Source organism: Copadichromis virginalis, linkage group LG7, assembly GCF_057382275.1.
Source record: "Copadichromis virginalis isolate Kocher_CV1m ecotype Utaka linkage group LG7, C_Virginalis_male_GT1.1, whole genome shotgun sequence".
NCBI classification, from domain to species: domain Eukaryota; kingdom Metazoa; phylum Chordata; class Actinopteri; order Cichliformes; family Cichlidae; genus Copadichromis; species Copadichromis virginalis.
In genome coordinates this window covers 57,483,897-57,505,222 of record NC_140624.1, presented here as the reverse complement: position 1 = coordinate 57,505,222, position 21,326 = coordinate 57,483,897, and the positions used below count along the sequence as shown (strand labels likewise).

Below are 21,326 nucleotides of genomic sequence, written 5' to 3'. Positions count from 1 at the left end.
GTGGGTAGAGCAGGCAACTTCCCAGTATATACAGTTAAGCCTGAAAGCAAAGATGGTCCCCTAAGAACACTACACTGGGATCTGTTGCTATCATGTGGCTACCTACCTGTGGAGGAAACCAGTGAGCATGTACAGAATCCAGTGTCAGCAGGCCAAGAACCCATGCAAGTCCTGTGCTAGAGGAAGAGAACTCCTCAGATGAAGAAGATGATCTGCTCATCCCAGTTTGGTTGAGCACCCCTGTCCCCACGGTCAGTGAGAGTCCTCTAAATGTCCCTGATATTGACAACCCACCTGATTTTGACAGCCAATCTCATTTTGGCAACATACCTGATATGCCGGCCAGTACTACAGATAATACTGAGTACTTACCCACCGATGGAGTCACATCAATCGAACAAGTGGATGAAACAGCCTCGACTGAAAATGACTCACCCGTTGATGATCCAGACGTCTAAGAAAAGCAACTTCCAGTTGAGGAGGCTGGCACCAGAGGTGCGAATCCTGAGGAAAGAATGGAGGAAAGGGTCCCAATGGATACAGGGGAAACAACAGATACAAATGATTCTGTCAGGAGATCTGAGAGAAACCGTCGTCCGCCACGACAGCTTGATTATACAGAGTTAGGGAATCCCCTGATCACAGCAGCAAAATCATTCGTGCAAGGACTGTCTTTAGCTTGGGCAGAGGTCATCAGTGATGGTGAAGAGCCTGTTCCCACCCCCTTCCTTGACCCCCTGAATAATCATCATTTAACTGTTTACCATGCACAGGGATGTGCATGAGTTCAGGAGGGGAGGGTGTAGCCCAGATGAAAAAAACATATTTACACCAATGATAAAGGAAGAGGAGGTGTTATTTCCTTTACCTTAACTGTTCACATCAACAAAGCATCATAAGTCCTATGACAATTAAATGCACCTCTCAGTTCACCCCACGTGGGGGTACCTAGCACTCGGCGACCAATCAGAGCCTATGCAGGCCGCATTCACCTTGTCAGCCAGGAAGTGAGGTGAAGGTGCGTGGTCCTCCCCGGTTTTTCTCATCTCAGGAACAGGAGTGGAGGCATCTCCTACTTAAACTGAGAAACGCAGGGACGAAAGAGAGCAATAATCCAGAATTGAGAGGAAGGAAAGCAAGAATACTTACCTGCTGGAAGTCCACAGTTGAGTGGCTGGATGAAGGAGAGAAGCAACGTTGGTAAGACAAGTGTTATTCCTTTTCATACGCACATGGCGGAAAAAGTATGGCAGCAAATGGAGAATGAGAAGGGCAAAAGCGGATCGTTGAATGAAACGGATGAACCAGAATTGGTTTGTAAAAATGCTGCAACTTAAGTGGTGTGGAACTGGTTTAGCTTTCGTCCGTCAGATACACAACAAAGCACTACTTTTGGTAGAGCATGTTAGCGGGCCGTCGTTATTACCGTGTTGTTTGGAAAATACGGCACACTTAAAATCAATCCTTTGATTTTTCTGAAAATCGACAGTGCCCCTTATAATCCCGTGTGCCTTATGTATGAATTCTGGTTGTGTTTACTGACCTCGAAATGATTTTACATCGTACACGGCGCTCGAAAATCTGTCAAATGTTTTAGTACGACTGTGCTAAGCTACAAACCCGCACCGCTTGATGGATTGTCGGAGCATTACTGTTATCGTAGGCAGGAGCCTCGCGGAGTGAAACGTACTGTGTTTCAACATAATATTACCGTATTGTGTGTATAACCTCTTTTTAAGTTTTGTGGATATTATACATGGTTATGCTGAGGATATGTCAGCCAATTTCCACTGGAAATACCTTTTGGTTAAACTGTCAGCAAGGAATTTGCACTGTTAAATTTTTATATAACTTTAATGGACATAAAAAACAGCTGCTTGTTTAAGTGAAAATACATTGATGGGTTTTTGGGGTTTTTTTGCACTAATAAAGTTGTGAAGTATTTTGTCAAGTGTCAATTATATCGTCAGTTATATCGTTATCGCAAATTTTCAAATGTATATCGTGATAAATATTTTTGGTCATATCGCCCTGCGCTAATGGCGAGCCAACCATTTTGAGGACAATTCACCCTGAAGAAGATACACACCCACACACTCGTACTTATATTCCAATTACACTCAAAAGGACCTTTGAAGTTGGCTGTTGTCAACATAACTTGAATTCTTAAAGGGCCCCAACAAGTACTTTTATTTTGTTTAAGTGTGCACACTATTTATTTTATTTTATACTCTTTTTCTTTCCCCTGTACAAATTGGACACTGTTTTTTACACTTTGTAACAATACAACAGTGGCTACTCAAAAGTTAATTCCGTGTCCGAGTCATTATTGCTGCTCAATACTTTGTCCCCTCATGAATTTGGTGTCTTCTGATTCTGGCCAGGGTTTTATTACGAGCCCAAGTAGTTATTGCGCTGTAATTCACCTTTACATCTCTAAAGTTGGTTACACTAGGATTTACTGGTTAAACTTGGGAATGCAACATAATTCATACTCGGGTTCCCAGTACTACTGCTTTGAAGCAGATGGGGCAAAGGTTGTCAAAAAGCAAAGAACAGTCACACTCACATACACACCAAAAACGCTGGGTGAAAAATAACCCAATTTGTAACAGGGCTGGGTTATTGGTTTGACCCAGCACACTGTGGTAGGATATTTATCCAAAAATGGGTTAAACTGACCAAAAATTGGGTTGAAACTCATAACGCTCCATGAGGGTTATATTACCATTAACATTTGGGTTAATCTTCGATTTACTAGGTGCTGGTTTAGCTCAGTTAGATGAGCAGTTAACCATATGCTGCATGGCTGAAAGCAGTTCGGCCTGGGTTCAAGTCTGACCTGTTCCCCTTTGCCGCATATCTCCCCCTTTTACTTTTCTGTCAGTCTTCACTGTATCTGTCTAATAAGGCTAAGAAAAAAAAATTCAGCATACAAAAACTAGATTCAAAGCAGATTGTTCTTTCATTACCCCAGCGCGCATGACTTTGAAATTGTTAGAATTCACTTTTTACTTACCATGTTTTATTTCATAGTAGAGGAGAAGTCCAGTGATATCTGATCAGGTCACAGTGTAGTTGAAAATGGCAGTTTGTGAAGAATGATGTTGCTTCTTCTGAGGATTGTCTTCAATGCAAACAATTGGGTAAAATTCTGACCCAATACTTGATCAAAGCTACCCAACTTAATTATTCAAACCGGGGAGTTAATTAAAGAACCCAGCATATTGCCAACCCAACTCCTGAGTCATGACTTTTAAACCAATATTTTGTCAAACTAATCCAACTTACCCATGACTTTTCCCCAAAAGTTGAGCTATGAAAATAACTCAGCATTTTTTAGTGTGTATATACACACATACAAAGATCTCAAGATTTTAGAGAAATTTCTGTTTCACGTACAATAAAAATATCAATAACTTACAAGTGTGTATTTATCATTTTCTTTTAATCATGGGTGGAATGTTTAATCTTTTACTAACTAAAATGAGAAAAAAAGCAATTAAAAAATAATAAATATGAGCTGCATGAGTTAATATAAAGTGCTTGTTTAAGGATTCTTTTTACATATACTTTGAAATAGTTTTTTTAAACTAAATATAAGTATTTTGAAGGACCATAATTTGACATAACCTTTACAAGAGACTTAGTAGCACAGAAGTGGCTCAGTAAAATTGCATTTTACTCAAATAATTTGCTTTATTTATATTCTAAGTCAAAAACTGAATAATAAAAGTATTTGATTTAATATACAAACAAAAGGCGTGTTTACATTTTTTGCTTTTATTATGGATAAATAAAATCCAAATGACCATAAAATATCAATAAGACCTCATATGGAAAAACGCTGTCCGATGCTAACATCTTGTGGAGGGATTATATATTGCACTCTTAGTTCCTCTTTCCGAGTTCCCACTTGGGATTTCAAACTGGAATACCCCTTTACAGCCTACCTAACAATCTAAGATATAAGACTGGGCTTGCAAATATAAGTAAAACTTGCAATGGATACTGTCACTAGTGTGTGGGTGTGGCTTGCTAAATAACAATAGAATTAAAAAAGAAAGGTAGAGGAAAAAATACCTATTCCGAGTAATCCATGAATTGCTCTACACTGTTGCTGTAAGCAGCAAAACCCTGTTTTCTTTGCTCAACTCGGAAGTGACATCACTTCTAGCTCAGACTTCAGAGGTGACCTCACACTTGTTTCTATGGCTACAGCAAAGTGATAAAAACCATGTACCATTGTTTGGACAATTACTGTAACAGCTGGGTTACAAACAGCCTTAGCAGAATGTGCAAAGAATATAAAAAAGTCAGAAGCATGGCAGTTTTTATAAATACTGTGCTCTAATGGTTTTGCATTTATTTATGGCCATTCATTTCATTATAACCTGTTAATTGTTTCCCCATCTCTGGCATGATCTTTTATTGAACCATTTAAAACTATTGTTTTTGATTAAAAGTAGCCAGTGAGTGAATTAAGGATGATCCAACCCAGTCACCTTGAAATGGCATATTTATCTGCACTTGCTGATTTGTTTAAGTGTGCATAGACTGTATATGTAAGATGGACGTGGCCACAGTGATATCACCTGATGGTTTTTGAACTTCACATTTTGAAGCCTCAAACTCATTCTGGCCACCTTCATGGTATTTTTTGGAGCCAGAAGTGACTATATTTGGCAGTAGCGGCACTGGGTCTGTTGCAGTTGTAACTTTAGGCCTTAAAAACTAAACTAAAAGAAAGAACGGAAGAAAGAAAGTATGTTATAAAACCAATTTATAATTTGTAAATTAGTTTTAAATGAGGGAACTATTCACTGACACTAAAACAATTTTTTTCTATCTGCATTTAAAGCTTTTAATTAGTTAATTTAGCTTTAACATTTTACTATGAGACTTCTGGAGCCAGCCTAAGGTAGCCACAAGAGAAACTGAAGCTTTTGAAAACTGTTATGAGGCTACTGACAGCTTCCTGCTGAGCATATTTCCCTACTGGGTGGATCACAGTAAAATAGATATAAAACATACACAACCACAGACAGCTTTTACATACTATATGGAAAACTGAACATTTGGTCCAGCTGGGCTGGACAACACAAAGTAAATATGATCTATAGAGCCACATTACTTGCATTAATGGGAAACACATCAGACTTAAAATAATAATAGGATAATTATAGGATAATTATTTGTTAAGATCTACAAGTCTTTTTATGGTGAATAAATTGTAAGTAATCCTTGTCTTTCTTGAGTCCCTGTTACAAGCCTTCACATTCAAGCATTCATATTACAAAAAATAAGGTACATGCAAAGAATCTGGTTCTCACAGAGGTGTGTACACACTCTCCCCCCACACACATTCATACAGACAAAGAACAGTTCCTCCAGCACAATTACAATGTGTGCCGTCATTCAGCCTTCTTGATGGTTGTCATGGAGATATCATTGATAAGGTGGAGAAAATGCAGTTTCCTTTCTGCACATAAGTTAAAAAAAAAAAAGTCCTTTGTGGCTAATTTCACAATTAATAAGCCTTTGCTGAATCAGACCCCCTTTGATGAAAGAACATGTTGTTGCTATAGTGCTTCACCTTGTGCGTTCATCTTTGTCAACCTTCCTTGTTTTCTCTCTCTCTGCAACTGCTGCTGCTGCTGCTGTAGCGATGGATTAACCATTTCTTAGACCTCCCTGAAATCAAGTCTGTATCACTCGCGCTCATAACACATTTTGTCTGAGAAGCAGACTCATTCTGGAAAACCTTGGTTGCTGCAGTTTCTTTCTCCTCTCAGTTATTGTGACACAATCCTTCCAGCATCACGCCAGTCGCAGCTCTGCAACAGGAGAGTGAATGTCTGCAGGAGAGGACTAATCTTAACTGACTGGAGGCTGGTGAGTCACACAGATACACAGTAGCGATTCTTCAACTTCGCAACTTAATTTTATTATTTTGCTTATCTTACAACCAGTTAATAACTCTGAATGGAATTTAATGCACAAAAGATGTTAATCTTTGAAGTAACAAAGATAGCATTGTAATTATATGGCTCTAGGATCCTCACCATGAACAACACACTTGCAGTAAACATATATCTACACACACAAACACACACACAGTGGTCTTCCACAGGATGAATGTTGAGCTAATACTGTTTAGGTGAGGTGGATTTTTTTGATATTCAATGTGCAGAACTGTTAGAGATCTGCAGAGAGGAAGACAAAAGGTGTAATGTTTGCACTGCAGTTAGTAAGCATTTGAAGGGAAAATAAGGACAGCATAAGGGTAGAGTGAAGATTTTAAGCTACATTGTAGATTGTCATCCCAAATTGTTATCCCAAATCTGTTGTATGCTAGTTTCATGCTACCTTAGAGATCCACATTTATAATGTGCACACTATAAATTATATATGTCAGTGTCACATCTGGGCTTGTGAGATACTGCTCGAACTCCTCTGCTAATACTGTAATAATGTGGCTGAAAAGGTTATGAAGACACAAATGCCAAAGGCCAGAACCCAAGAGATGCATGTATACAGGGAGTGCAGAATTATTAGGCAAATGAGTATTTTGTCCACATCATCCTCTTCATGCATGTTCTCTTACTCCAAGCTGTATAGGCTCGAAAGCCTACTACCAATTAAGCATATTAGGTGATGTGCATCTCTGTAATGAGAAGGGGTGTGGTCTAATGACATCAACACCCTATATCAGGTGTGCATAATTATTAGGCAACGTCCTTTCCTTTGGCAAAATGGGTCAAAAGAAGGACTTGACAGGCTCAGAAAAGTCAAAAATAGTGAGATATCTTGCAGAGGGATGCAGCAGTCTCAAAATTGCAAAATTGCAAAAACCAAGGCGCCAAATAACTGCCCATGAACTGAGAAAAGTCAAGCGTGCAGCTACCAAGATGCCACTTGCCACCAGTTTGGCCATATTTCAGAGCTGCAACATCACTGGAGTGCCCAAAAGCACAAGGTGTGCAATACTCAGAGACATGGCCAAGGTAAGAAAGGCTGAAAGACGACCACCACTGAACAAGACACACAAGCTGAAACATCAAGACTGGGCCAAGAAATACCATACCACCTTTATTTATAAAGCACTTTAACATAAAACCAGAGTTCACAAAGTGCTGTACATGCTAATAGCATAAGTAAAGAAAATTAAAATGAGATAAGATAAAATAAATAACTAAAAAACTAAAATTAATTGAAACATGTTAAAACAAATTGAGTCAACCCCTCTAATCAATGCCAAAGGCAAATATCTCAAGACTGGTTTTTCTAAGGTTTTATGGACTGATGAAATGAGAGTGAGTCTTGATGGGCCAGATGGATGGGCCCGTGGCTGGATTGGTAAAGGGCAGAGAGCTCCAGTCTGACTCAGACGCCAGCAAGGTGGAGGTGGAGTACTGGTTTGGGCTGGTATCATCAAAGATGAGCTTGTGGGGCCTTTTCGGGTTGAGGATGGAGTCAAGTTCAACTCCCAGTCCTACTGCCAGTTTCTGGAAGACACCTTCTTCAAGCAGTGGTACAGGAAGAAGTCTGCATCCTTCAAGAAAAACATGATTTTCATGCAGGACAATGCTCCATCACACGCGTCCAAGTACTCCACAGCGTGGCTGGCAAGAAAGGGTATAAAAGAAGAAAAACTAATGACATGGCCACCTTGTTCACCTGATCTGAACCCCATTGAGAACCTGTGGTCCATCATCAAATGTGAGATTTACAAGGAGGGAAAACAGTACACCTCTCTGAACAGTGTCTGGGAGGCTGTGGTTGCTGCTGCACGCAGTGTTGATGGTGAACAGATCAAAACACTGACAGAATCCATGGATGGCAGGCTTTTGAGTGTCCTTGCAAAGAAAGGTGGCTATATTGGTCGCTGATTTGTTTTTGTTTTGTTTTTGAATGTCAGAAATGTATATTTGTGAATGTGGAATTGGTTTCACTGGTAAAAATAAATAATTGAAATGGGTATATATTTGTTTTTTGTTAAGTTGCCTAATAATTATGCACAGTAATAGTCACCTGCACACACAGATATCCCCCTAAAATAGCTAAAACTAAAAACAAACTAAAACTACTTCCAAAAACATTCAGCTTTGATATTAATGAGTTTTTTGAGTTCATTGAGAACATGGTTGTTGTTCAATAATAAAATTATTCCTCAAAAATACAACTTGCCTAATAATTCTGCACTCCCTGTATTACCAAATATTTATTTCTATACTAGTTTTTATAGTGCTCTAGTCTCAGATAAATTGGCAGGATTTTACTGCATGGGAGATTTTTGACATAATATTGACTATATTGGTCACTGATTTGTTTTTGTTTTGTTTTTGAATGTCAGAAATGTATATTTGTGAATGTGGAATTGGTTTCACTGGTAAAAATAAATAATTGAAATGGGTATATAGTTGTTTTTTGTTAAGTTGCCTAATAATTATGCACAGTAATAGTCACCTGCACACACAGATATCCCCCTAAAATAGCTAAAACTAAAAACAAACTAAAAACTACTTCCAAAAACATTCAGCTTTGATATTAATGAGTTTTTTGGGTTCATTGAGAACTTGGTTGTTGTTCAATAATAATATTATTCCTCAAAAATACAACTTACCTAATAATTCTGCACTCCCTGTAGTTCAGTAACCAAGTGATTGACCTGGGCACCAGCAAAGAGGTTTTGACCAAATACGGAACAGGATAACTGAATGCACACCACCTACACCTCATCTGTCAAACATGGTGTAGGTGGTGTGTTTTTCTGATGGGTAATAGCTGCCAGCAGACAGACTTTACTTCTGACATCAGTTGCAAGATGAAAACATGTTGCCTGCTCATATGAATGGTAATGCAATCAAGAAGTAAGGTTCATTATATGCATAAGTGGCACAACATCTGTGATTCCCACCCAGCACAGCTGATGTCTGTTTTCTCATGCAAAACCGCAATAACTATATTCTGTAGTTCAAATCCAGAAAAATTAGACAACAGCAGTAATGTTTTCCTGAGATATATATGTGTGTGTGTGTGTGTGTGTGTGTGTGTGTGTGTGTGTGTGTGTGTGTATTTTCACTGTCATCACAGCTCTAATATGACTGGTAAAGCAGGTATCTGTATGTCCCACATAAACGCCCTGTCGGAATGAAATATTATTTTACGTTCATAATCTATGTTACTATTCCTAATCCTTATTATTACTGTTGCATCATTTGTGATTTATCATTATTGTCATTTCATTGACACATTTATTGAAACTGGTGATGTTATGTTAAAGTCTGTATTTCAGGTGTTAGCATAAGCACATAATAATCTTTCACATATTGCCTGTGTGCATTCAGCAGCTTGCTGCATTGGAGTTTGCCTGGTAACAGATGACGTAGAGGGAGGTCATGCACTTAGGTTAACAACACAGACACATAGTCTGTCTGGGTAAACTGATTGCAAATGTTGTGCAAGTCCAGAAAAGTGTAATAACAGGATGCATCTGGGAGGCGGTAGAGGAACTGAGAAAGGAACTGTTATGTTTTAGACTATCTCCTGACATAGAATTACTGAACATGCATGTTGTTTTTCATCTGCGGTGACGCGAGTTACTGGTCATCATAAGTATACAGTGGGGCAAAAAAGTATTTAGTCAGCCACCGATTGTGCAAGTTCCCCCACCTAAAATGATGACAGAGGTCAGTAATTTGCACCAGAGGTACACTTCAACTGTGAGAGACAGAATGTGAAAAAAAAAATCCATGAATCCACATGGTAGGATTTGTAAAGAATTTATTCGTAAATTAGGGTGGAAAATAAGTATTTGGTCAATAACAAAAATACAACTCAATACTTTGTAACATAACCTTTGTTGGCAATAACAGAGGTCAAACGTTTACTATAGGTCTTTACCAGGTTTGCACACACAGTAGCTGGTATTTTGGCCCATTCCTCCATGCAGATCTTCTCGAGAGCAGTGATGTTTTGGGGCTGTCGCCGAGCAACACGGACTTTCAACTCCCGCCACAGATTTTCTATGGGGTTGAGGTCTGGAGACTGGCTAGGCCACTCCAGGACTTTCAAATGCTTCTTACGGAGCCACTCCTTTGTTGCCCGGGCGGTGTGTTTTGGATCATTGTCATGTTCTCACTGATGGAAGGAGGTTTTGGCTTAAAATCTCACGATACATGGCCCCATTCATTCTGTCCTTAACACAGATCAGTCGTCCTGTCCCCTTGGCAGAAAAACAGCCCCATAGCATGATGTTTCCACCCCCATGCTTCACAGTAGGTATGGTGTTCTTGGGATGCAACTCAGTATTCGTCTTCCTCCAAACACGACGAGTTGAGTTTATACCAAAAAGTTCTACTTTGGTTTCATCTGACCACATGACATTCTCCCAATCCTCTGCTGTATCATCCATGTGCTCTCTGGCAAACTTCAGACGGGCCTGGACATGCACTGGCTTCAGCAGCGGAACACGTCTGGCACTGCGGGATTTGATTCCCTGCCGTTGTAGTGTGTTACTGATGGTGACCTTTGTTACTTTGGTCCCAGCTCTCTGCAGGTCATTCACCAGGTCCCCCCGTGTGGTTCTGGGATCTTTGCTCACCGTTCTCATGATCATTTTGACCCCACGGGATGAGATCTTGCGTGGAGCCCCAGATCGGGGGAGATTATCAGTGGTCTTGTATGTCTTCCATTTTCTGATGATTGCTCCCACAGTTGATTTTTTCACACCAAGCTGCTTGCCTATTGTAGATTCACTCTTCCCAGTCTGGTGCAGGTCTACAATACTTTTCCTGGTGTCCTTCGCAAGCTCTTTGGTCTTGGCCATGGCGGAGTTTGGAGTCTGACTGTTTGAGGCTGTGGACAGGTGTCTTTTAAACAGATGATGAGTTCAAACAGGTGCCATTCATACAGGTAACGAGTGGGGGACAGAAAAGCTTCTTACAGAAGACGTTACAGGTCTGTGAGAGCCAGAGATTTTCCTTGTTTGAGGTGACCAAATACTTATTTTCCACCCTGATTTACGAATAAATTCTTTACAAATCCTACCATGTGGATTCATGGATTTTTCTTTCACATTCTGTCTCTCACAGTTGAAGTGTACCTCTGGTGCAAATTACTGACCTCTGTCATCATTTTAAGTGGGGGAACTTGCACAATCGGTGGCTGACTAAATACTTTTTTGCCCCACTGTAAATATCACACCCACCTGTTGTCAGGCAGGAGATTCAATTCAATTTCAATTCAATTTTATTTATATAGCGCCAAATCACAACAAAAGTCGCCTCAAGGCGCTTCATAGATACAGAGAAAAACCCAACAATCATATGACCCCCTATGAGCAAGCACTTTGGTGACAGTGGGAAGGAAAAACTCCCTTTTAACAGGAAGAAACCTCCGGCAGAACCAGGCTCAGGGAGGGGCGGCCATCTGCTGCGACCGGTTGGGGTGAGAGAAGGAAGACAGGATAAAGACATGCTGTGGAAGAGAGACAGAGGTTAATAACAGATATGATTCAATGCAGAGAGGTCTATTAATACATAGTGAGTGAGAAAGGTGACTGGAAAGGAAAAACTCAATGCATCATGGGAATCCCCCGGCAGCCTACATCTATTGCAGCATAACAAAGGGAGGATTCAGGGTCACCTGGTCCAGCCCTAACTATATGCTTTAGAAAAAAGGAAAGTTTTAAGCCTAATCTTAAAAGTAGAGATAGTGTCTGTCTCCCGAATCCAAACTGGAAGCTGGTTCCACAGAAGAGGGGCCTGAAAACTGAAGGCTCTCCCTCCCATTCTACTTTTAAATACTCTAGGAACAACAAGTAGGCCTGCAGAGCGAGAGCGGAGCGCTCTAATAGGGTGATATGGTACTACAAGGTCATTAAGATAAGATGGGGCCTGATTATTTAAGACCTTGTATGTGAGGAGCAGGATTTTGAATTCAATTCTGGATTTAACAGGAAGCCAATGAAGGGAAGCCAAAACAGGAGAAATATGCTCTCTCTTTCTAGTCCCTGTCAGGACTCTTGCTGCAGCATTTTGGATTAGCTGAAGGCTTTTCAGTGAGTTTTTTGGACATCCTGATAATAATGAATTACAGTAGTCCAGCCTGGAAGTAATAAATGCATGAACTAGTTTTTCAGCGTCACTCTGAGACAGGATATTTCTAATTTTAGAGATGTTGCGCAAATGGAAGAAAGCAGTCTTACATATTTGTTTAATATGTGCATTGAAGGACATGTCCTGGTCAAAAATGACTCCAAGGTTCCTCACCGCGTTACTGGAGGCCAAGGTAATGCCATCCAGAGTAAGAATCTGATTAGATACCATATTTCTAAGATTTTCAGGGCCGAGTACAATAACCTCAGTTTTATCTGAATTAAGAAGCAGAAAGTTAGCGGCCATCCAGGTCTTTATGTCTTTAAGACATTCCTGCAGTTTAACTAATTGGTGTGTGTTATCTGGCTTCATGGACAGATAGAGCTGGGTGTCATCTGCATAGCAGTGAAAATGTATGCTATGTCTTCTAATGATACTGCCTAAGGGAAGCATGTATAATGTAAACAGAATTGGTCCTAGCACTGAACCCTGTGGAACTCCATAATTAACCTCAGTGTGTGAAGAGGACTCTCCATTTACATGCACGAATTGGAGTCTATTAGATAGATATGATACAAACCACTGCAGTGCAGTACTTGTAATACCTACAGCATGTTCTAATCGCTCTAATAGGATATTATGATCAACAGTATCGAACGCTGCACTGAGGTCTAGCAGGACAAGCACAGAGATGAGTCCACTGTCAGAGGCCATAAGAAGATCATTTGTAACCTTCACTAAAGCTGTTTCTGTGCTGTGCTGAGCTCTGAAACCTGACTGAAACTCTTCAAATAAACCATTCCTCTGCAGATGATCTGTTAGCTGTTTGACAACTACTCTTTCAAGGATTTTTGATATGAAAGGAAGGTTGGAGATTGGCCTATAATTAGCTAAGACTGCTGGGTCTAGAGATGGCTTTTTGAGTAAAGGTTTAACTACAGCCAGCTTGAAGGCCTGTGGTACATAGCCGATTATTAGAGATAGGTTGATCATATTTAAGATCGAAGAATTAATTAATGGCAGGACTTCTTTGAGCAGTTTTGTAGGAATGGGGTCTAAAAGACACGTTGAGGGTTTGGAGGAAGTAATTATTGAAGTTAACTCAGAAAGATCAATTGGAGAAAAAGAGTCTAACTTAACATCAATGGTACTAAGAGTAGCTGTAGATAATATTACATCTGTGGGATGATTATTGGTAATTTTTTCTCTAATGATAAAAATTTTATTTGTGAAGAAGTTCATGAAGTCATTACTAGTTAACGTTAAAGGGATGGTTGGCTCAAAAGAGCTCTGACTTTTTGTCAGCCTGGCTACAGTGCTGAAGAGAAACCTGGGGTTGTTCTTATTTTCTTCAATCAGTGATGAATAGTAAGATGTTCTGGCTTTGCGGAGGGCTTTCTTATAAAGCAGCAAACTATTTCTCCAGGCTAAATGATGATCCTCTAGATTTGTGACACGCCATTTCCTCTCCAGATTACGAGTCATCTGCTTTAGGGTACGTGTTTCAGAATTATACCACGGAGTCAGGTACTTCTGATTTGAGGCCTTAGTTTTCACAGGAGCTACAGTATCCAGAGTCGTACGTAGTGAGGAGGTGAAATTATTAACAAGATAATCGACCTCTGTTGGGGTAGCGTTCAGATAGCTGCTTTGCTCTGTGTTGGTACAGGGCATTGGAGATGATAACAGTGGGTGGATTATATTCTTAAACTTAGTTACAGTGCTTTCAGAAAGACATCTACTTTGATAAAGTCTACTCTTCACCGCTGTGTAATCAATTATTGTAAAAGTAAATGTTATCAGGAAATGATCAGACAGGAGAGGGTTTTCAGGAAACACTGTTAAATGTTCAGGTTCGATGCCATATGTTAAAACAAGATCTAGAGTGTGATTAAAGTGGTGGGTGGGTTCTTTTACATTTTGAGAGAAACCAATTGAGTCTAATAACAGATTAAATGCCATGTTGAGGCTGTCATTTTTAGCATCTACATGGATGTTAAAATCACCCACAATAATTATTTTATCTGAGCTCAGAACTAAATTAGATATAAAGTCTGAGAAATCAGACAGAAACTCTGTGTAAGGCCCAGGTGGACGATAGATGATAACAAGTAAGACTGGTTTCTGAGTTTCACAGCTGGGGTGGACAATGTTAAGCATCAGGCTTTCAAATGAATTAAAAGTCTGTCTTGGTCTTTCATTAATTAATAGGCTGGTGTGAAAAATTGCTGCCACACCGCCCCCTCGGCCTGTGCTTCGAGATTTCTGGTAGTTAGAATGGCTCGGGGGTGTTGATTCATTTAAACTAACATAATCATCCTGCTGCAACCAGGTTTCTGTAAGGCAGAGTAAATCAATTTGTTGATCAATTATTAAGTCATGTACTAACAGAGACTTGGAGGAGAGAGACCTAATATTTAATAATCCACATTTCACTGTTTTACTCTTTGGTTCAGATGTGGATACTGTATTGTTCTTTCTTTGTGATTGTTTATGTTTAAGTTGTTTGTTGCTGGTTTTTAGTTTGTTTTTTGTCTTTTTGGAAGCTGACACAGTCTCTATGGAGATGGGTTTTTGGGGGGGTAGCAGGAGGAGAGAAGCTGCAGAGAAGCGTGTAAGACTGCAACTCTGCTTCCTGGTCCCAACTCTGGATAGTCATATTTTGGGGGGTTTAATAAATTTGTCCATATTTCTAGAGATGAGAGCTGCTCCATCCAAAGTGGGATGGATGCCGTCTCTCCTAACAAGACCAGGTTTCCTCCAGAAGGTTTGCCAATTATCTATGAAGCCCACATCGTTTCTGGGACACCACTCAGACAGCCAGCAATTTAAGGAGAACATGCGGCTAAACATGTCACTCCTGGTCTGATTGGGGAGGGGACCAGAGAAAACTACAGAGTCCGACATTGTTTTGGCAAAGTTGCACACCGATTCAATATTGATTTTAGTGACCTCCGATTGGCGTAACCGGGTGTCATTACTGCCGACGTGAATTATGATTTTACTGAATTTACGTTTACCCTTAGCCAGCAGTTTTAAATTTCCTTCAATGTCGCCTGCTCTGGCCCCTGGAAGACAATTGACTATGGTTGCCGGTGTCTCTAGCTTCACATGTCTGAGAACAGAATCGCCAATTACCAGAGTTTGACCCCCGGCGGGTGTGTCGCCGAGTGGGGAAAAACGGTTAGACACATGAACGGGTTGGTGGTGTACCTGGGGCTTCTGTTTAGGACTATGCTTCCTCCTCACCGTGACCCAGCCGCCCTGATTCCCCAGCTGCTTGGGACCTGCCGGGGAACAGCTAGCGGGGCCTACGCTATTTTCGGCTGCACCAGCTACAGGGGCCTGGCTAGCTGCGGGTGAATGAAGGGTGCGAAGCCGAGTCTCCAATTCAGTAATCCTGGCCTCCAGCGCTGCAAATATGCTACATTTGTTACAGATATCATTACTGCTAAAGGAGGCCGAGGAGTAACTAAACATCTGACACAATGAGCAAGAAAGTGCAGGAGGGACAGGTGAAGTAGCCATGGTGCTAATGAGTCGGCTACGAGCTAGGCTAGGCTAGCGAGACAGTACAGAGACAGTGAGTGAATACTTTGGCTATAAATTAGGTAGTGAGTACACAGAAAGTGTGCTTCGGAGGAAGCACGTGAAGATTATACTATGAAAGAAGAATGTATTTAAAAGTTGTTAATTAAATCGCTAAGCAAATAAGCTACTCAGAAACACCACTGTGTTTGAGCAGGAACAGGAAGTGATACTCTACCACAGAGCGAGCGAACACCAAGTGACAGCGCCACCACCTCGAGGCAGATGTTTTGCAGAGCCCATCTTCACCACATATATGTGCTTTAATAAAATCATTTGTGTTGACTCACTATGGACTTTCAGTCGTATGTCTCTTCCTCAAAAATCCGAACCACGACAACCCACTGTTGCTACTTTACATACAAAAAGCAGAAGAATTACCAAAAAAAACAGTCTAGGAATGTTTTTCATTGTAGTGTTTTGGTTTCTGTGACTAACTGAAGAAAATGTGTTACTGTCTGAGACGTTGTTAACTGCAGCCTTTTCTCGCCTGATAGAAAAAGGCAAGGACAAACAGCACAAAGGCGGATAGAAAGAGGCTGGCTCTGCTTGTGCTGCAGACATAGAACTGCTGAAAATGAAGATGACAATTATCAGTTTCTTGCTTTTCCTGACTATTTGTTTCACACTTTGGTAAAGAAACTGTAATATATGCAATTCATTTGAAATTATCACTTATAAACAGAGTAGATTAAATTAAAAGTTAATTAATTAAAAAGCAAATTGTAAAGTAAGACTAAAGATAACAAATACATTAGCACATACATATAATATGCGACAGGTGTCGCCATGCGACACCTGGCACTTTCTTTTTTTTCAACTTTTCTAACAACAGCCCGAAGACTGGAATTTTAACCCACACCATGACACTTATCTAAGCTCTAACTGTGTCCTTTTGCACCTTGACGTAACTAAACAAGAATCATATTGGTATAGAATTAAGGAAGATTTCTAGAGTTGTATGTGTGGGTTGCTACTGTTTTTCGACAGGTTTCCTGCTGATATCGTCATCATGGCAAGCAACTGCTCTTCTTCTACAGAACCTTAAATAGTTTTGTTATTTTCCACAGAAATCTGTCTTTCTACATCTTCAAAATCACCATCTGTGACCAAGAAGCATGGAGGCAGAAGGCTGTAATCCTGGTGTAACCATAGATTCAGGTAATCCACTACTAAAAGCAGTGTTTCTCCGTCGCCTGCGGCTCACACGACTGCTCCTGGAAGGGGGAGCCTACATCAATGAGAGTGACAGCCAAGGCCAGACCCCACTGATGGTGGCCTGCCGTACCCAGCATGTTGATGCCCAGAGTGCCAGTCGAGTCAAGCTGATACAGTTTCTTCTAGAGAAGGGAGCAGACCCCAACATCCAGGACAAAGAAGGTCGATCTGCACTGATGCATGCCTGCCGGGAGCAGGCTGGCCCAGAGGTGGTCTCTCTGCTTTTGGCCAGTGGGGCAGACATCAGTCTGGAGGATCAGTCTGGGACATCAGCATTGGTTTACGCAGTCATGACTGGAGACCTAAAGGTGCTGAACTTGTTGCTTGATGCATGCAAAGACAAGGGAAAGGAGGTGATCATCATAACAACTGACAAATTCCCATGTGGTAAACTGCAAACCAAGCAGTACCTCAGCATGCCTCCCCTTCGTCCTCTTGACCAGGCAGAAAAAATGACATTACCAGCTCCTGCATCTCCATCTGAAATCCAGCTCATCACATCTCCCCAGTGCACCTCCTCTACCTTGTGCCCTCCAAAACCAGTCTTTTCTTTTAAAGAAGCACAGATCTGTGGCATAAGCTCCCATCCGTGCTCCCCGTCAAGATTTCGCGGGCTTTGCCAAGCACCTCTAAATGGACTGCAGCAGCCTCTACTGAGGCTGAATTCTGAACCCTGGCTGAAGATCCCAGCATCTCTGCTCACCCAGCAACCTCTTGAAGCTTCAGTCTCAGAAAAAGCCCAGGATTTAAGTCGGACTGATAACTTCTCATTCAGAGTTCCTAGACTGGATGAGGATAACAGCCAAAACTCTGACAGCTACAAATGGTGTGAAGCAAGTAATGAAAAAGCAAGAGATGGAAAAAATGATAGTGCCAAACAAGTTGGACAAAAGATACCACTACCAGGTCTCATTTCATCTCACTCTGCCTCCCATCCTAATCTGCATTCTGAAAACCTTGGTACAGATTCAGTCCCCTCCTCGCTTTCCACTGGTAAAATTCTTGTAACACAACTGCAACCTTGCATGGCTTCATCAAGCCTTCATAATGTCATTCAAAGACGCAAGCTAGGTGCAGACATATACAACTCTGACCCACAAATAGCTGTAAACATTCAAAATGTCCCTGAAGAGCAGAAAGCTAGAGACCTGACAGATGGCAAGAGGCTGGCGCCTTTGCATTCCTCTAGCACAATGGGTTCCAGGGAGTTGGTGTCAGGAACGAGTCAGAGAATCCTTTCTGGATATGAGCGCAGAGGTTCTGGTGCCTTCTTGCTGGATCTTAACTCACAGGCCAGACCAAGATCTCTCCCACCTCTTACTAACACCCCCATCCTTAATGTTTGTAACCTCAGCAATGGAAGTAGTTTTTCTGAGAAAGAGTCTGGCCAAAAGCAATTTTTTCCCTCTGCTCCTCCTGGGCCCCGGAAAGAGCTTACTAGGCGGATGCTTCTAAGAAGACACTCAATGCAGACTGAACAGTTCAAGGCCACAGCTTGAAATCTAGCCAGGATGCAAGAAAAGTGCAAGCGTGTTCCGACGTGAATTCTGTTCTCCTGTGAGCCATGGTGTGTGCATATTAATTGAGGAAAACCAAAGAGTGTATGCAAAATTATTGGATCCTCAGACATTCATGGATTTAACAACATATAAACTATAGATTTTTCTGTGCTTTGGTGTGCTGTCTTGTCAAATAGCTTTAGTGTGCAGTTCTTAAATATAGATCTTCTCTCAAATTATATTTAGACATTTTGGTCACTCGGATGACAGAAAGTCCAGCTAAAAACCTGCTTGTTTGACTTTAATAAATTGTTCTGGTGGAAGAAAGTTAGTAGAAAGTATATCCAGGGGAGTTAAAGAAATGTTAGCTTTAATTTGCAGGCATGCCTCTGGTTACTTAACAATTTTAAGTTTAATATTCAGTTCTTTTTGGTTTAGCTTTTTCTTTCACCAACAGCTGAAAGAAAAAAATGCCGGACATTCCACTCTCTTAATTTAATTACTTGTTATCTTTGCAAATCATCTTTTTATTGCTGTAGGCCATTACACACCAGAACTTCTTTCCACAAGACATCGATAAGAGTATGTGAGTTCAAAATCGAATGAAATGCTAAACTACACTCAAGAGCTGAGTTAATGCAGCTTTAAAATCTTTATGTGCAGAAATGTGCTAACAAAACTTTCAGCTTTCATTGAAAAGGTGTAACAAAAATATTACATTAACAGTTTAGTAATTACACCAACTTTTATACACAGTACCATTTTCAGAGGGTCTAAAGTAATCAGACAAATAAATGTATTTTTAAATATCAGTATTGTTTTTTATTCAATTTATTTCAATTCAATTTTATTTATACAGCCTCAAGGCGCTTTATATATTGTAAGGTAGACCCTACAATAATACATACAGAGTAAAACCCAACAATCATATGACCCCGTGTGAGCAAGCACTTGGCAATAGTGGAAAGGGAAAACTCTCTTTAACAGGAAGAAACCTCTGGCAGAACCAGGCTCAGGGAGGGGTGGCCATCTGCTGCGACCAAAAGACAGGATAAAAGACATGCTGTGGTAGAGAGCCAGAGATTAATAACACATATGATTCAATGCAGAGAGGTCTATTTAACACATAGCGACTGAGAAAGGTGACTGAAGAGTAAATACTCAATGCATCATGGGAATCCTGAGCAGCCTGCACCAAAAGTGTAACTAAAAGAGGATTCAGGGCCACCAGATCCAGCCCTAACTATATGCTTTAGCAAAAAGGAAAATTTTAAGCCTAATCTTAAAAGTAGAGATAGTGTCTGTCTCCTGAATACAAACTGGAAGCTGTTTCCACATAAGAGGGGCCTGAAACTGAAGGTTCTGCCTCCCATTCTACTTTTAAATACTCTAGGAACAAGTAAGCCTGCAGTCAGAGAGCAAAGTGCTCTGAAAAGCATGCTCCCTTTCAGTTGAGTTGAAGTGACTGGCATGGCCACTGCAGAATATACCATTTCTTTATCATGAGGAATTCTTAGGTTGATTTTACTGTAATGCTTTGGGTTGCATTGTATTTGCACCGTAAAGTGCTGGCAAATGTGTTTTGCTGCATTTGGCTGAATCTAAGCAGAGTATAGTCAATGCAGTGTTGTGGCATGTGTATGTTAGCACATACCATAACATTGCACAATCTTTGGCAGATAATGTGGTATCCTTCAGACAGCACAGTGACACAGTCCTTCTCCATAGTTTTCTTTTCAGATCATTCTTGTAAAAAAAAAACTAAAAAACTAAAAAACTAAAATGCATTTTTGGAATAAGGCTGTAACATGACAAACTGTGGACCAAGTGAAGCACTGTGAATACTTTCTAGATGTACTGTAATTTTAATTTGGGCTGTTAAAGAAAACAACTATGTTAAATCTTGAGTAATTGAAGTCATTTTTAGACACAGTCCTTACATTCAGGGGCTCAATTGGAATTGAATGATTCCAGTACAGTACTATTGAATACTAAAAACAAGCACACTAAATTGAATGATTTAGTATGCTTTTTCCTTTTTCTTTTTTTTTTTAGAATAGCTCATGTCCAATTTGTACCTTGTTGTTAACCCTCTACATTTTCTCCCATAATGTCTTTTTGGGTAGAAGTAAGGTTATAATACGTTGACCTTCCTTTTCAGGGTGTTTAGAAACATTCTTTTATACCATGGAAATGATCCTGTAGATCCTGCAGAATTTGGAAGATCAGTTGTTTTCTTCATTCTCTGTGTTCTATGCTAATGATTTGCTATTTTCTTGTTTTAGGTTTAAGGATTGCCTGTTAGGTTTGCCGCAGTAGCTCATGTCGTGTGTTAAAAGAAATGGATTCAAAATGCAAACTGAACTCCAGAATAAACACTCTGGAGTTCAACTGTGCAATTGATTAGAATAACGAAACAATACCCTGCAATTGTCCACCAATGGCTTTTAAAAAAGTGTTGCAGTTAATTTGTACTCTTGAAATTAGGGTATTGTGTATAAAAATGGCTGTAACAAACAGTTAATACAATCTGCTCGATCGTCCTCTTAAAGCTAAAATCTGGATCGTTTCAGTTTATATTTGTTGTTAAGTACAGAATCAAAACTGTCACTGTTCAAATAATTCCAGATCTATGTACGAATTAAATCAGGTAATGATGGGATTATAGTTTCACTTTTATTTCATTACATTTCACAAAAAAGTCCAATGAAATGATCCAACATTCTTCTCAGCTGCAATGTGTTCATGTGCTGCAGATGGTGCATTATATACAGGTTGAGCCATTTATATGGATACACCGTAATAAAATGGGAATGGTTGGTGATATTAAAGTCCTGTTTGTGGCACATTAGTATATGTGAGGGGGCAAACTCCTCAAGATGGGTGGTGACCAGTGTTGGTCAAGTTACTTGAAAAAAGT

At 40.3% G+C, this 21,326-nt stretch overlaps 1 protein-coding gene across 1 annotated transcript; it reads left to right on the top strand.

Moving 5' to 3' along the window:
* Positions 1-5,671: 5,671 nt before the first annotated feature.
* Positions 5,672-21,068, top strand: ankrd34ba (ankyrin repeat domain 34Ba). Its single transcript, XM_085464424.1, has 2 exons — positions 5,672-5,895; positions 16,760-21,068. Exon 2 carries the CDS (start codon positions 16,808-16,810, stop codon positions 18,404-18,406), a length of 1,599 nt encoding a protein of 532 aa, XP_085320550.1. The 5' UTR covers positions 5,672-5,895; positions 16,760-16,807; the 3' UTR covers positions 18,407-21,068.
* Positions 21,069-21,326: the final 258 nt, after the last annotated feature.

Excerpts from the sequence above, each read along its gene's own strand:
- ankrd34ba (XM_085464424.1), top strand. The coding sequence starts at position 16,808 with ATGGAGGCAGAAGGCTGTAATCCTGGTGTAACCATAGATTCAGGTAAT.